The sequence below is a fragment of the Zalophus californianus genome, chromosome 7 (assembly GCF_009762305.2).
Source record: "Zalophus californianus isolate mZalCal1 chromosome 7, mZalCal1.pri.v2, whole genome shotgun sequence".
Classification (NCBI taxonomy): Eukaryota; Metazoa; Chordata; class Mammalia; order Carnivora; family Otariidae; genus Zalophus; species Zalophus californianus.
Window position 1 is genome coordinate 124629967 of NC_045601.1, and position 16856 is coordinate 124646822.

Consider the following 16856-nt stretch of genomic DNA (forward strand, 5'->3'; position numbering starts at 1 on the left):
GTCAGTATGTTACTTCTCTCCGTAGTTGATTGTGCCTCGTTGGGTTGCTTCGCCATGCACAGGTTCCAGAATAGTGCACTTTAGCTGGAACCCTGGAGGAAGCACAGTGAGTCCCCAGAGGGGCCCGCACGTTCACACACCTGTCCTCAGTTTGAATTTTTTTAGATGAATTTTCAGGTTGAGTCTTTTCTGCCTGCCTCCCGCTCACATCTCATACCAGTTTCAACTCTTCTTCCTTTCAGGCAAATGAAATGTTGCTGAGTGGACGGAAGCTGACAGCCCAGGAGGCGTGCGGCAAAGGCCTGGTCTCCCAGGTGTTTTGGCCTGGGACCTTCACCCAAGAAGTCATGGTTCGCATCAAGGAGCTTGCCTCCTGTAATCCAGTTGTAGGTGGAATTCATTCTCTTACATATGTTACCTTTTTTTCTCCCCCCTATGACCTTTCCTCCAGAGAGCTCACCCATGTAGCGGTGTTTCTGGAGTCCCCTGCCTCTCCTCCCTGCATGGCCGCCTGCATGTGAAATGCCACTGGAGCTAAAATTGGTTCCACTGCTCCAGATGGGCTCACCTTGTCCTCCTGGTTGCAGAGGCCTAAGAATGAAAGGAATGCATTTCAGAAATGTAGGAACTTCAGAATGTCCTATAAAACTGTCCACACACCATCTATATGGTTCTTTCCTGGTTCCAAAGCTCTTTCCCATAATCTTGTTCGCTTCCCCCCCACCCCCCACAGTGGATGTAAGCTTCTTTTTGATAAATGTGCTGGATAATATTCAGTCTGGTAACAGAATTGCATGTAGCAAATTAGAAGATGAAATGTTACTGAATATTAACTGACATGACTCCCAACTAGACTCCTCCTGACATAACAGCCCTCGTGATTAAGATTAAATTTTGGTTAGAAGATCCCCTCAGCAGGTGTCCATAGAGTTTTCAAGGAGCCTCCCAAGGGTCGACGCCCAGCACCAGGGCCTTGCTGGTCTGCAGCAGGAGCACGGGGCCCAGGCTGGTTGGTCTCGGTGGGGAGGGCCAGGGTGCAAGCAGCACAGCGCTCCTGAAACAGCTCAACAGCTGAGAAGTCGAGAATTTGCCCGCTACCTGGTGTGGATATACCACAGCCCTATCTCAGGCCTGATGTGTATCACGAAAAAAAATGGTAGCCTAATTTTAACAGGTAATTACTCAAGACGGATAGCTGCCTCTGTAAATTTGGGGACAGATAGAGCCAGTACTTGCAGACGCACACCCTTGCTAACTCACTGCTCGTCCGGTCCAGGTGCTGGAAGAATCGAAAGCCCTTGTGCGCTGTAACATGAAGATGGAGCTGGAGCAAGCCAACGAGAGGGAGTGTGAAGTGCTGAAGAAGATCTGGGGCTCGGCGCAAGGGATGGACTCCATGCTGAAGTACCTGCAGAGGAAGATAGATGAGTTCTGATTGGCAGGTGCCTGCTGGTGACACTGGAATTCTAGAGCAGGACATCTGTCGCACCAGGTTGCCCTCCTCCATCCCCACAGCCTGAAACAAGTTCACTCTTAGCTCACGCTTGGAAGCAGGACTTGCGACGTCCAAGCTATTTATTATCAAGGAGTTTTTAAGTACTGTAACTTTAAAATAACTACAAAGCTCCTTTGTCCGAACGTCATTATTTTATACTTAATATACACACAAGTATAAAAGTATAATGGTGAGCTCTAGACTGCTCTTCGAAGCTCTAATTTTTGTTACCTTTAGCTAGTACTGTATAAAAAAAGAAACGAAGTGTGTTTTGCTGGTTTTGGGTGGCAGAAAGGTCTGGAATAATGTTTTCCTGATTTTTTCCTTCTAGAACACAGAATCTAAAGAGGTATTAGCCAGCCTCCTCTCTCCTGCCCCAGTTAGAGATTCAGAAAGGTCTGAGATGTGCCTCTGTCTCAAAAGGTACAGTATCTCAGAGATGAAATGTCCTGAATCAAAAGGAAAACTTACCTTGTAGGATAAGTATTTCTTATGAAAAACCGACTGACAAACATACCCGTAAAGTACACAGGATTCATGCTGGAAAATCCATTGATTCTTCCTTTGTAGTATGTCCAGTTCTTACCCAGTTAACATGAAGAAACCACTCTCTTCAGAAGAAAGCTTGTTTGCAGTATTAGTGAATCACTGAATAGCTTAAGTATGAATATCTAAGTTATAAGTTAGTCTTAGTGGAGTTTAAAGAGTTTTTCTGACCCTTTTGAAAAAATAACTACATAAGTGCTTCTTGTTGCTGGGTGAGAAATACTACTTTATATACAGTTTTGGTTTTCTATTTGCAGATATGATTGATGTATTACACCAAAAAAAATATTTTTATGTTTATAAAGTGTAATTTTTAGGTTCACTTAGAATATATTTTATTTAATAAGTTAAAATTCTTTTGGCACACTATTAAATGCAGAAACTCCTTTAAAAAAAAAAAAGAACTACCTTATATTCAATGTTTAATGTTCCTGGTCTCTGCTTTCATGTCTACGCACTATGCGGAGTACAGTGTGGTGTCCAAGAGTGCCCTGTGTAAATAGACATTCACATTCCTTTCAGGAGTGGGGACTGATTCCTGATTACAGACGCCTATTATTAGTTAGGCTTCTGAGCTTGCAATCATATTGAATGTATGAAGAATGAAATAAAATCAAAACCTTATTTTTGTACAGTTTGGAAGTTTATACTTAGAACCGACCACCTCCCAGCCATGTGGGGAGCTGTACAGTGTGTAAATCCGCCTTTACCTTGGATTGGTTGGTGCAGTATTTTTGCATCTGTGGGACCTACTTTTTCGTTCAGTAGTTTGAACTATATATAATAAACTGTACAATCTGTAAAGTTTTTATAGAATAAATATTCAGCTGTGAAAACTGGTTAAATAAAACTAATATTTCTTAACACATTTGAAATGTTCGTCTCATTCTTCACTCCTGAAGTTTCTCAGGGGACGTTTAATCTTTTTTGTGAGATAACGCCCGTGGGCATACAGCTTCTGTAGAGTTTAGAGAGTAAGTAAGCCTGTGGGACTGTACCTGGAAAGGAGCTAGAATATGACAAGTATCGTCGTCCCAAGCCCCGTCTCCTGTACTCCCCCCAGGCTGCCATTTTTTTCTGGACTTTGTGTCTGTCTCCTCCTCGCTCCTCTGTCAGAGATGCATATTCCTACATCATTCCCTACTTCTGCCTGTTTCTGAACTGTACACTGTATCACGTGAAAGCTTCAGTGATTACTTTAGTATTAAGAGAGTTGGAACTTCTTTCTTCTTTGCCCAGACCTACAGGGGAGGTGTTTTCATTGCTGTTTCATAGATAGAGAACCTGAAGTATGAAATACTTCACATTGGGGTGGGATCTGGCTTCAGTCCAGGTCATTGTGGCACAGCCGGCATTCTGGCCACAGCCCTATACCATCTTGTTTCCTAGAATTTACAAAGAGGGAACTAATTCAGTTGGGTTCTCCTCAAATTAGGGATCCGACTACACCATCATGGATTTTGCCTTCCCCGGGCCATGTTGGCCACCTCCCCTCTTCTCTGAAGCAAAACTTTCATGTTCCAACTTCTGGCTCATGAATTGAGCCCAACTAGGAGGAAGAACTGACAACTTTAAATCCTGACGTCCGTGCCCAGTGTTGGTGACGGTGGCAGGAGATGCTGTCCTTCAGATTGGTGGAAATCTATATTGGTTCAGCTTCAGAGGAGAGTTTGACCGAATCCAGCAATTCCATGTATAAGGATTCATCATAAGGAATGAATTCTTGCAGGACATATGAGAATTAAGATTCATAGGCAATTAAATTCATCTCAGGGTTTTTCCTAACAGTGAAAAGCTGGAAATGGCATACACATTCATCAGTAGAGTTTGCGTATGCCACACCACACAGTGAATACACAGCTGTTAAAAAAGAATAAAGTATTGGGCGCCTGGGTGGCTCAGTTGGTTAAGCGACTGCCTTCGGCTCAGGTCATGATCCTGGAGTCCCGGGATCGAGTCCCGCATCGGGCTCCCTGCTCAGCAGGGAGTCTGCTTCTCCCTCTGACCCTCTTCCTTCTTGTGCTTTCTATCTCTCATTCTCTCTCTCTCTCAAATAAATAAATAAAATCTTTAAAAAAAAATTAAAAAAAGAATAAAGTATTATAAACCTTAGGTGAAAAAATCATGTTATAGAGCAACCTCTGTCAAAAATACCCATTATATGCTTAAGAGCTTAAAAGCTATGCACAAAAACCAGGCTCCCTTCTGCTTATGAGGTCCTCTCCCCCAGTGCTTCCCAGCTGCTGGGTTTAGATACTGCTCAGCCCTTGGCAAGTAGAGGTGAAAAGCCGGACAGAGACGGGCACTGCTGCCCACTTAGGCCTCTGAGTAGGGTCAACCCTTCTTGGTCTTCATTGCTCAGCTGTGCTAAGGGTGAAACAGCTAGCACGTCCCCTGCAGGATGTGCCAGGCACTGTTGCAAACACTTTTGGGTATTAGCTCATGGGTTTTTTTGAGGGAACTCCCATTTCCAAGGAATATTTATTAAGGTGCCATAAATACACAATCACTATAAAATGAGAGCTCCCAAATCTTTTGGTAGGCTGATTTAGTTCCTGGCAACTCTGATAAGACCAGTGAAGACAAGAAATCAGAAGAACACTGGACTTTGAAGATCTTTGAAGGAAATCATGCCCATTACGTAAGAGGAGAGAAGCCTGGAGAGCTCCTGGCCAGGCCGCTCCTACTCCTCGGCCTCATTGCTCGGTTGGGAGTGAAGGAGGGGTAGCCCAGGTCTCCGGGCAAAGCAGGAGCCCAGTGGGCCAGGGGCCAGCCTCCATGACCAACTCTCTCCCTTAGCCACACCACAGAGGCTTCAACCCACTCCTACATTACTTATTCACTTATACTAGTATGAACAAATGTTATTCTTTAAGGGAAGGAAATTGTGTACATTGCAGGAGAATTGGCACTTAACCAACCAAATACAAGCACATATCTTAGGAACAGCCTGGGGATATGGGGCTCTGTCAGCTGAGTCTGTCACTGCTCTCAGGAAGCTCAGTCTCATCTGCTTTCCCCAAATCCAACTAGCCCATCTGGTGGCCTCTCTGTTACTGACCTTTCTATCCTCCCATAACCAGCTTTGCCCAGTCCATGCCTTTCCTGCCCTAGAGTGCACTCTAGAGGCCTGCAGAACATGCCAGGGGGAGCCCTGGTCTTCACAGGAGTAGAGACTCGGGGCAGGTTAAAGTCCTCCAAGAGGCCTTAGCCCTGGAGTAAAGCCCAGAACTGCAGAGTGGGAGAGGATCTGTGACATGGCATGCATCTGTTCATACACAAGAAGACTGAAACTAGAGGTGTCAGGTGACCCTTTCGTCATTATACAGCCTGTGAGGACAGCCTAGAAGTGGCCTGGCATCCAGGAATAGCTAGTGTTCTTCACACTCCATTGCTGCCTGCCCACCTGCCTTCAGCGCCTTTACTGGCCAAAATCAGAATGAGATGAACACTGGCTACAGGTAGTGTAGAGTGGTGGTTCTCAAACTTTGTTGCACATTAGAATCACCTAGAAAGCTTTGAAAACTCTTAATGCCTTGACTGTACCTGAAAAATCACAATCCCTGGGCTGGGATCCATGCATCTGGGGTATTTGACCCAGGTAGCTTAACTTCTCTGTGCCTGGGAGTGGTAATGGTTAGGAATGTGGCCTGGAGAACTCAGTGCATTCTGGTATCTCATGGACCTGATTCTGTGGGTGGCAGTGGGGCAGAGTGGATGGTTGGAGGCTGCTTGGCAGCTTGGGATTTAGGGCTTTTTCCATTGGAGGCTGGCCCTACCTAGAGAGTTTTGATGGTTTACAAACTATTTCTGCATCTGGAGGGGCTGGACCAGTCCACAAAACCTTCAATACTAGCATCTAGAAATAAACATCCCCAATCTTTGGCAACAGAGGAAGGACTGACTATATCCCAGGAAACTCCTCTCTCTTCTCTAGAGAACATTCCAGACAGTATCTCTGAAGACACTCTGAAAATGGACTTGAACATTGGTTTAAAAGTTACTTTTTTGGTGAGGTGGAAACTTAAAAGCCAACTTTATGATCTTAGAGCCATATCATGTCCTTAGAAGACTAATAAGTTGTTTAATACAAACATTTTTAAAATTAAAAGCTAAGGTCTAATGAGTTTTGACATTAATTCCTATTTTCCTAATTTTACATTGTATTCTAAAACCGGGAGATGTATATCAATATCCATACAGACTATATATATAATCACCCATGTGAAACACCCTGGATAAAACAACTAGACATAAGATTACAAGGAAATAGAATACCTGAACAACGGTATAGACCATACAGGTAACTAGACTTATTGTGGGGATCATTTCATAATGTATAAAAATACTGAATCACTATTATGTACAACTGAAATTAGTAAGATATTGCATGTCAAGTGTACTTCAATTTAAAAATGTAGACCTAACACACACATCTATAGAACTCTTCACCCAGCAGCAGAATACATATTCTTCTCAAGGGCACATGGAATATTTTCCAGAACAGAACATAGGTTAGGCAATAAAACAAGTCTGAATGAATTTAACAGGATTCAAATCATAGAAAGCGTATCCTTCAACCACAGTGGAATGGAGTTAGATATCAACAAATTTAGGAAATAGAAAAATATGTGGACATTAAACCTCACATTCTTAAAAAAAAAAAAACCTTCACAAGAGAAATTAGAAAAGATCCAGAGATGAATGAAATTGAAAACACAATGTAACAAAACATAATAAATTAATAACAAAACACCTATATTTAAAAAATAGAAAAGTAGACACCAAATCAATTACCTAACATTCTACCTTAAGAAACTAGAAAAAGAAGAGCAAACTAAACCCACAGCAAACAGAATGAAGGAAATAAAAATGATTAGAGCAGATATAAATGAAATGGAGAATATAAAAACAATAGAAAAAATCAAGGGAATTTCTTTGAAAAGCTTAATGAGACTAATCAAGGAAAAAAGAGAGACTACCCAAATTTCTAAAACCAGGAGTGAAAGAGGGACAGTACTACCAACCCTATAGAAATAAAAAGAATTATAAGGGAATTATGTGAACAGTTGTATGCCAACAAATTAGGTTAACTACATGAGGTGAATTAATTCCTAGAAAGATGAAAACTACTGAAACTGACTTAAGAAATAGAAAACCTGCATACACACCTATAACAACTAGAGATGGATTCAGTAATCAAAAAGCTTCCCACCAAGAAAAGCCCAGGACCAGGCTTCATTCATTAATTCTGTCAAATGCTTAAAAAGTAATCAATACCAATCCTTCACAAATCCTTGCAAAAAATAGAATAGGAAGGAACATTTTCTAACGTATTCTATGTGGTCAGTTCTAACACCAAAACCACACAAAGACATCGCAAGAAAACTATAGATCAATGTCCCTTATAGATGCAAAAATTCTCAAAATAATCTGGCACTGTATAAAAATGATACACCATGACCAAGTGAGTTCATGGTTGCAAGGTTGGTTCAACATAAAAATATATATATAAAGAATAAAATTATATGATCATCTTAGTAAATGCAGGAAAGCATTTTTAAAATCCAACAACCATCAAAATAAAAACAAACTAAACAGAAGGGAATTTTGTCAACCTGATAAAGGCCATCTATAGAAACCCAGAGTTAACATCATACTTAATGATGCAATTGAAAGCTTTCACCCTAAGATCAGGAACAAGACAAAGATGTTTGCCTTTGCCACTTCTATTCAACACTGTACTGAAAGTTCTAGCCAGAACAATTAGACAAGAAAAAGAAATAAAAGACATCCAGGTGGTAGAGGAAGAAGTAAATCTATTTGCATATAACATGATCTTATATGTAGAAAACACTAATCCACACACACACACAAAAAAAAAAACTTTTAGAACTAATAAGTTCAGTAAGGTTGCAGGATATGAGATAAATATACAAAAATCAGTTGTATTTCTATACAGTAGCAATAAATCTGAAAATAAAATTAATTTCATTAACAATAGAATCAAAAACAATAAAATTCTTAAGAATAAATTAACCAAAGAAGTGCAAACTTGTGCACTGGAAACTACAAAACACTGCTGAAAGAAATTAAAGAAGACCTAAACAAATAGAAAAACATTCTTGGACTGGAACACTTACCTTGTTAAAATGGAAAAACTAAATTTATCTACAGATTCATTGATAACCCTGTAAAAAATTCCAACCTCCTTTTTTGCAGAAATGGACAAGCTAGTCCTAAAATTCATATAGAAATGCAAGGGACCCAGAATAGCTAATTCAATCTTGAAAGTGAAGACAAATTTGGAGGGCTCACACTTCCCAATTTCAAAACTTACTACAAAGCTACAGTAGTCAAGACAGTGTGGTACTGGCCTAAGGATACACATATAGATCAATGAAATAGAATTGAGAGTCCAGAAATAAACCCATACATCTATAAGCAATGATTTTCAATAAGGGTGCCAAGATCACACAGTGGGAAAAGAAAAGTCTTTTCAACAAATTATTCTGGGACAATTGGATACCCACATGCCAAAGAATCAAGTTGGACTCACCATATACAAAAATTAACTCAAAATGGATCAAAATTTAAATGTAGGACCTACAAGTATAAAACTTAGAAGAAAACATAGGTGTAACTTCATGATCTTGAATTAGGCAATAATTTTTTAGATATGACATTAAAAATGCAGACAACCAAAGAAAAACAATAAACTGAATTGTATTTTAAAATTTTTTAAACTTTTGTACTTCAAAGAACACTACCAAGAAAGTGAAAAAGCAACTCATAAAATGGAAAGAATTTGCAAATTATATGTGTGATAATTCTAGTGCCCAGGAACTATACAAAAAATCTTGCAACTCAACAATAAGAAGACAACCCAATTAAAAGAAAAGGATCTGAATAGACATTTCACCAAAGATACACAAATGGTCAATAAGTACATGAAAAGATGATATCATTAATCATTATAGAAATAAAAATCAAAACTATAATGAGATACCACTTTACAACACCAGGATGGCTGTAATGAAAAATAACAAATATCAAGGAAAATATGGAAAGATTGGACTCTTCCTACATTGCTAGTAGGAATGCAAATTGGTGCAACCACAATGCAAAACAGCTTGGCAGTTCCACAAAAAGTTAAACATAGAGTTACTATGTAATTCTGCAATTAAATATACTCCTAGTTACATACCCAAGAGAACTAAAAACAAGTTCTCGACCAAATACTGTACACAAATCTTCATAGCATCATTATTCATAATAGTCAAAAAGTGGAAACACCCCAAATGTTCATCAACTGGTGAATGAATAAACACAATCTGATATATCCAAATTATGAACTCTTATTTGGCAATAAAGAGGAAGGAAGTATTAATACATGCTACAATGGGATTGAACATTGAAAACATTATGCTAAGTGGAAGAAAGAAGCCAGAAAGAAAAGGCCACATATTGTATGATTCCATTTATATGAAATGTCCAGAATAAACAAATCCATAGAAACAGAAAGTAGATTAGTGGTTGCCAGGGAACTGGAAGTGGGGGAGGGAAGACAGAATGGGAAGTGACTGCTAACAAGTACACGGTTTTCTTTTGGGTTAATGAAAATGTTCTGGAATTAGTGGTGATGTTTGCACAACCTTGTGAATATACTAAAAACCATTGACTACCATACTTTAAAATGGTTAATTTTATGGTATTTTAATTGTATCTCAATTTTTTAAAAAGAGTATATATCCTCTAAACTAACATAGGGAGAAAATGGAAAAATACTTAATTGATCCAAAATAAGAAAGGAATGAAAAAGGATGAATAATAAATACAGTTAACATGGTGGATTTTGCTCAAAATATTAATAAAAAAGATTAAATGAAAATGGACTGAATGTATGAAAATATCTGGAAACACATATATGTTTACAAAAAAACATGTCAAAAATTGAGAAGTTTGAATAAAGAGGTAGAAAATATATAATGTGCAAACATCAAACAACAACAACATCAACAAAACCCTGCCATCACCATATTATCAAAATACTACTAAAGCAAAAACCATGTTAGAAAAAAGTATTACTTTATAATGAGAGCAGACTGAGTTCTACTGAAAGTTAAACACCAAATTTGTGTGCCCTACTTAACTTATCCTCAAAATATATAAAACAAAAATTGACAGCTCTACTACAAAAAAAAAAGACAAGCACAAAACCATTATAGGAGATTTTGACACTACTCAGTAAATGATAGACTCTGACCCTCTTATATTTTCAGTGAGGATGTGGAATCTAACAAGCATGTACCTGATTTTGAGTTATTTTATCTTTGCAAGTTCCTGAGTGTGAATATGGTAGGCAGTTTCTAAATTGGCTCCCAATGATCCCAACTCCCAATACTGACACTCTTATGTAATCTCCTCATCTTCTGTGTGGAATGGACCAAGTGCCTTGTTTTTAACAAATAGATTATGGCAAATGTGATGGGGTGTCACTTCTGAAATCTGGCTATGAAAGACTGTGACTTCTTCCATCTTGCACACACTTGTTCTCTTGCTGCCTCATCTTGTTTACTCTGGAGAGGCCAGCTGCCATGTTGTGAGGTGCTGTAAGGGGAGGCCCATGAGCCATGAAACTGAGGGCAATTTCCACCAACAGCCAGTGAGGAGCTGAGGCCCTCAGGCTAGCAACCCAAAGGGAATAAATCCTGCCAGCGCCCTCATGATTGAGCTTGGAAGAAGTCCTGCAACTAGTCCAGCTGTGAGAAGACTGAAGCTTGGCCAACATTTTTTTTTTTAAGATTTTATTTTTATTTTTCAACAGAGAGAGAGACAGCGAGAGAGGGAACACAAGCAGGGGGAGTTGGAGAAGCAGGCTTCCCGCCGAGCAGGAAGCCCGTTGCGGGACTCGATCCCAGGACCCTGGGATCATGACCTGAGCCGAAGGCAGACACTTAATGCCTGAGCCACCCAGGTGCCCTTCGCCAACATTTTGACTGCAGCCAGTTAAGAGACCCCTCGCCGGAAGACCCAGCTAAGCCATACCTGGATTTGTGTTCCAGAAACTATGAGATACTAAACACTGGTATTTTAAGCCACTAAGTTTTGGAGTAATTTATTATGCAACGGAAGATAATTAGTACACTCAGGATGATCAGTCTCACAGCTTACTTTGGCATCTGATAAATATATACATAAGAAATATATATCTACATATAAATATAGAGATAGGATAGGTAGGATCTTAGACAAAATTTTCATTTTAACATCCTGTTTATTCTTCGCATTTAAATATCCTTTTATGAGGGATTGGATACATAAATGTTTTTATGCTCATACAATGGAATTCTATGCAACCCTTAAAATGAATATGATATTGATGATGATGTAGTAGTAGTAGAAAATATTCATACGATATTTATTAATCTCTTAGAGTAGTAATTATTAATGATCTCTAATTGTATTAGAATTATAATCCACTCCATTTTTCAGATGAGAATACTGAGTTTTAGGAAGGTTATATAATTTCCCTAAAGTCATCACATAATAAGTGTTGGGGCCGGTGTTTGACAGCAACCAAACTACATAAGAACAGCTTTCTCGGGGTAACCTGGCTGGCTCAGTTGGTGGAGCATACAACTTTTTTTTTAAGATTTTATTTATTTATTTGACAGAGAGAGAGAGAGGGAGAGAGAGCACAAGCAGGGGATGAAGCAGGCAGAGGGAGAGGGAGAAGCAGACTCCCCACTGAGCAGGGAGCCTGATGCGGGACTTGATCCCAGGACCCTGGGATCATGACCTGAGCCGAAGGCAGATGCTTAACCAACTGAGCCACCCAGGCGCCCCATAGCATGTGACTCTTGTTTGTGGGTTCAAGCCCTACATTGGGTGTAGAGATTCCTTAAAAAAATAAAATCATAAAAAAAAAAAAAACCAGGGACGCCTGGGCAAATATATTTGGGCAATGCCCCCTTTGGGAATCTGGATTATGGTTCCTGAGATAGAGACAAAGGAGTGTTCCACTAACTGGTGTATTTTATAACAGTTATGTTAACATGCTTGTAAAAATCAAAACAGTACACCAATTTATTTGAAAAGTAAATTGGCACTAGAGATAACCAGTGAGAGTCAAATCAAAGTTTGATGTATTTTCTGTGCATGTGTAACTGTCTCTCACCACCCAAATCTATTTGCTTCCTGATTTGGATAATGAAAGTCAGACACTGAGCTTGAGTCAGAAGGGATAGTACATATTTCAAATGAATTTGGTTCCTTAGTTTAAGACAGTGAAGAGCAAGAGTTTATATAACAAAGAATTTATATAAAAGTCATCTGACTTTCATTGGGGGCGCCTGGCTGGCTCAGTCAGTAGAGCATGTGACTCTTGATCTCAGGGTCATGAGTTCAAGACCCAAGTTGGGTGTAGAACTTACTTTAAAAAAAACAAAAAAACTGAACCATAAAATTCAAGTGTAAAAAAAGTCATCTGACCTTATTTGACTCTTAATCTTAAGCTCGATAGTGAAAGTTTGAGTAGCAAGGATACCTAATAATGGCTTATGTGTAACAAGAATACAAATTGCTTCTAAAATTCAAGAGGCCATAAATGTCACATTCGCTTATATTTCTAGATAAAATCAAGTCTGGTTCTTAGTTGCTTATGAGAAATGAGAGAATGAGCAAGAATGACCAAGAGAGCAGCTGGAAGGGACCGGAACCACCTCGGGACTCCTGGAGAAGGCTGCACAGCCCCTCAAGGAGCAGGGCAACGCATCCGCAACCTTCAGGAGCACCCCTCCCTCGACCAGAGGCATCATTTTAATAAAAGGAAAAACAATCTGTTGATTTTTACACCTTGCTGTAAATTTTTGCTGGTAGCAATCTGTTCCTTGTGACAGTTTAACACTGAGGTTTTTGTTTCCCTTTATTACTAGAAAGTTTTCCTATCTGGAGCTTTAAATCCTCCTGCAGTGAGAAACTATTACATAAACACATAGTTTGGAGAGAAGAGAATGACCTGTAACTCTTGTTCTCTAAAGATGGGTGATCATCACACCAGCGCCAGTCCTCAGCTCCGCTACGGGAACTCTTAGCTGGGCCTCATTCCCAGACCATAGCAGGACAGAAGAATATCCCATTGGCACTGAGAAGGAGGCTCCTGTCATGGGCCCTGCAGATTCTGAAGTTCAAGTCAAAAGCTTCAATGACTGTTGCATAATAGTCGTGGGAATGAGGTAGACACAGACCTAAGAGGTTTTCCTTCCTTGTGCCTCTGGCAAGTCCTCCCTTCAGGTCGGACCTTCACGGAATCCTGGAATGCTGAAAGAGGTGTTAGCAGCCACACTGAAGCTCCAGAACCAGTCCTCCGTGCGTTGGTCTTTCTCGTGACCAGGATCGTTGGAAGAACCATGGCTCCCGCAAAGTGGGTAGGTTTGGAGAGAGAGATGCTCGTAGGTGAGTTGATTAAAGTATCACTCGAAACACTTCACTGCAAGCTACTTGTGTGCACAAACGAGTGTGTGCAAACATGTGCATGCGTGTGTGTTGGGAGGATGCTTTCTTAACAGCTTCATTGAGGGATAATTTGCATACAATGAAGGGCACATGTTTAAAGTGTACAACGTGCTAAGTTTTGACATACGTATACACCTGTGACCTCGTTTCCATAATCAAGACAGCAAACATCCCTCACCCCAGTTTCCTTGCCTCTCTTTGTATCTCTTCCTCCAGCCCCTCCCCACCCTACCTCTCCACAAGCAGCCCCTGATTTGCTTTTTGTCACAAGTAAGTAGTTTTGTAACTACTTATAATACTAGTTCTGAGCCCAGCAGGCAAATACTTTGTTTTTGGAGGTGAACTTTTTATTGTGTGTTTAAAATTCTCAGTTCTGGGCACCTGGGTGGCTCAGTTGGTTAAGCATCTGCCTTCGGCTCAGGTCATAATCCCAGGGTCCTGGGATCGAGTCCCGAATCGAGCTCCCTGCTCAGTGGGGAGTCTGCTTCTCCCTTTCCCTCTGCCTGCTTCATCCCCTGCTTGTGCTCTCTCTACCTCTCTCTCTGTCAAATAAATAAATAAAATCTTTTTAAAAAATAAATAGATAAAATAAAAGTCTCAATTCCCAGAGAATGAGAGCAACAGAGACCCACAAAAGGCTGGTGTGGGGCACCTCCTGGGGTAACTGTAGCCTCAGCTTGGCTCACGTGCCCTGGAGCCCCTGCCCGCAGGACAGCCCCAAGCAGCCCCTACCATCTTGGTGACAAGGCTCACTGTCTTTTCTGGCAGGCTCGGGACAGTGTGGGACTCCTGGCCAGTCCTGGCACCAAAGCAAAGAGTACCAGCAATAGAACATTTGAGACCAGTCGTTGCCACCTCACATCTCATCCCCGGACTACCTAGCCGCCACCTAAGAAGTACTCCCCTTCTCTCTCCTTTCTGGGAGCTTCACCCTTACTGCTCTGCTCCTCCACATACTAGATCTTTCCTCCATCTGCTCTGTTCCCAGTCCCCTCGGCCCCCAAAGCCCTAGGTCAATGTCACAGTGTCTCTCCACCTCAGTCTGCATGAGGAACTACATCTCGGACTGGGCTCTGCCCACAGGACCGCACACCTTCCCCCCCCAACCCCCGGGGGGCCCTGCGCCTGGGAGATGCCAGGGGGCTGGGAACCTGTGCCGGCCTGCCCCCGCACTGCTGCCCAGCCTCTTCCAGGGCGGCAAGAATGTTCGGACGAGGGGTAACCATGGAAATTGTCCCACATACATACTGTGTCCTGCTTTGGGTGAATGACGATGAAGATAGTGCTTTCCCACAAAATAGGTGATGACATCTATGAAAGTGCCTAGTTCATTTCTGATAGAAACAGGCATCGGAGAGGTAGGGCTAAGTAGCCATGGGTCGATGATAAAATCTCCTTAGGAGACAGGTACAAATTTCTTCAACCAGACACAAAAAGGATGAACCCCCCCCAGAAAGATGGAGACATTGGACAATAGTAAATTGAAGAATCCCTTTCGCCTCCCCCCAGTTTTGATATATCATTGGCATATAACACTAAGTTTGAGGCATACAACATAATGATTTGATACATGCATATATTGTGAAATGACCACCACATTAAGTTAACATCCGTCATCTCACATAGTGACGTGTTGTTTTCTTGTGATGAGAACTTTCAAGATTTACTCTCTTAGCAACTTTTAAATATGCAATATAGCCATGTTAACTATAGTCACCATGCTACACATTACTTACAAATGGAAGCTTGTAGCTTTTGACGCCCTGCACCCATTTCCCAACCCCCACTCCCTGCCTCTGGCAACCTCCCATCTGTTTCTGTGAGTTCAATTTTTTTAGAGTCCACATAGGAGTGAGGACATACAATATTTGTTTTTCTCTGATTTATTTCTCTTAGCACAATGCCCTCCAGTTTCATCCACACTGTCACAAATGGCAGGATTACCTTCTATTTTATGGCTGAATAATATTCATATGATTTCATATATATATTTCATATATATTATATATTCATATATCCCTATGCATATATATATATGTAGACACCTATATCCATTTTCTTTTTTTTTTAAGATTTTATTTATTTATTTGAGAGAGAGAATGAGATAGAGAGAGAGCATGAGAGGGGAAAGGGTCAGAGGGAGAAGCAGACTTCCTGCTGAGCAGGGAGCCCGATGTAAGACTCGATCCCGGGACTCCAGGATCATGACCTGAGCCGAAGGCAGTCGCTTAACCAACTGAGCCACCCAGGCGCCCATATATCCATTTTCTTTATCCAGTCATCCATTGATGGACATTAGCTTGTTTCCATGTCTTAGCTCTTATAAGCAACACTGTAATGAACATGAGGTACAGATAGCTCTTCCAGAAAGTGATTTTATTTCTTTCAGATATATACCCAGAAGTGGAATTGCTGGATCATAGGGAAGTTCTATGTTTAATTTTTTAAGTAACCTCCATCCTGTTTTCCACAGTTGGCTGTACCAATTTACATTCCTACCAGCAGTGCACAAAGGACCCTTTTTCTCCACATCCTCACCAACAGTCATTCTCTCTTGTCTTTTTGATCATAGCCATTTTAACAGGTGTGAGGTGCTATCTCATTGCGGTTTGGATTTGTAGTTCCTGATGATGAGTGGTATTGAGCACTTTTTCATGTACCTGTTGCCATTTGGATGTCTTCTTTGGAAAAATGTCTATTCAGGCCTTTTGATCATTTTCAAACTGGCTTATTATTATTATCATTGCTTTCTTATTATTTTTTGCTGCTGAGCTGCATGAGTTCCTTATATATTTTGGATATTAAATGCTTACCAGATGTGTGGTTTGTAAATATTTTCTCACATTCCATAGGTTTCCTTTTCATTTTGATTGTTTTTCTGTGCAGAATCTTCTTAGTTAGAAAAATAAAAAAAAATTGTCTTTTCATCAATAAGAAAGTGAAAAGGCCACAGATGGAGAAATATATTCATAATATATATATAACAGACACAGTACAGTAGTCATATCCAGAATATGTAACGAGTTCCTCCAAATTAAGAAAAATGGCTGATAACCCGATTGAAAAAAAGAGCATAAGAGATGAACAACCTAGAAGTGGATGGTGGTGGTTGCACAACAGTGTGAACGTCCTGATACCATGGGAATTGGATGCTGGAAAATGGTAAATGTTATATATGAATCATCATAATAAAAAGTAGTCTAATAATTAAAGAAATGAACAGATGCCTCACCAAAAAAAAAAAAAAGGGAAGGATAGCCAAATGTTCAAAAGGCATATAAAGAAGACTCAACCTCAT

The 16856-nt window shown here is 40.4% G+C and overlaps 1 protein-coding gene across 6 annotated transcripts in view; it reads left to right on the top strand.

Annotated features, from left to right (window-relative positions):
* CDYL (chromodomain Y like) overlaps positions 1 to 2906 on the top strand; it is a 228625-nt gene extending 225719 nt beyond the window's left edge. For all 6 annotated transcript variants that reach the window (XM_027602646.2, XM_027602647.2, XM_027602648.2 and 3 more), the window contains 2 exons: positions 243 to 386; positions 1277 to 2906. In XM_027602646.2, the coding sequence (XP_027458447.1) occupies positions 243 to 386; positions 1277 to 1435 (303 nt within the window). In that variant the 3' untranslated portion in view covers positions 1436 to 2906. The remainder of the gene's footprint in view (positions 1 to 242; positions 387 to 1276) is intronic.
* The last annotated feature ends 13950 nt before the right edge of the window (positions 2907 to 16856 follow it).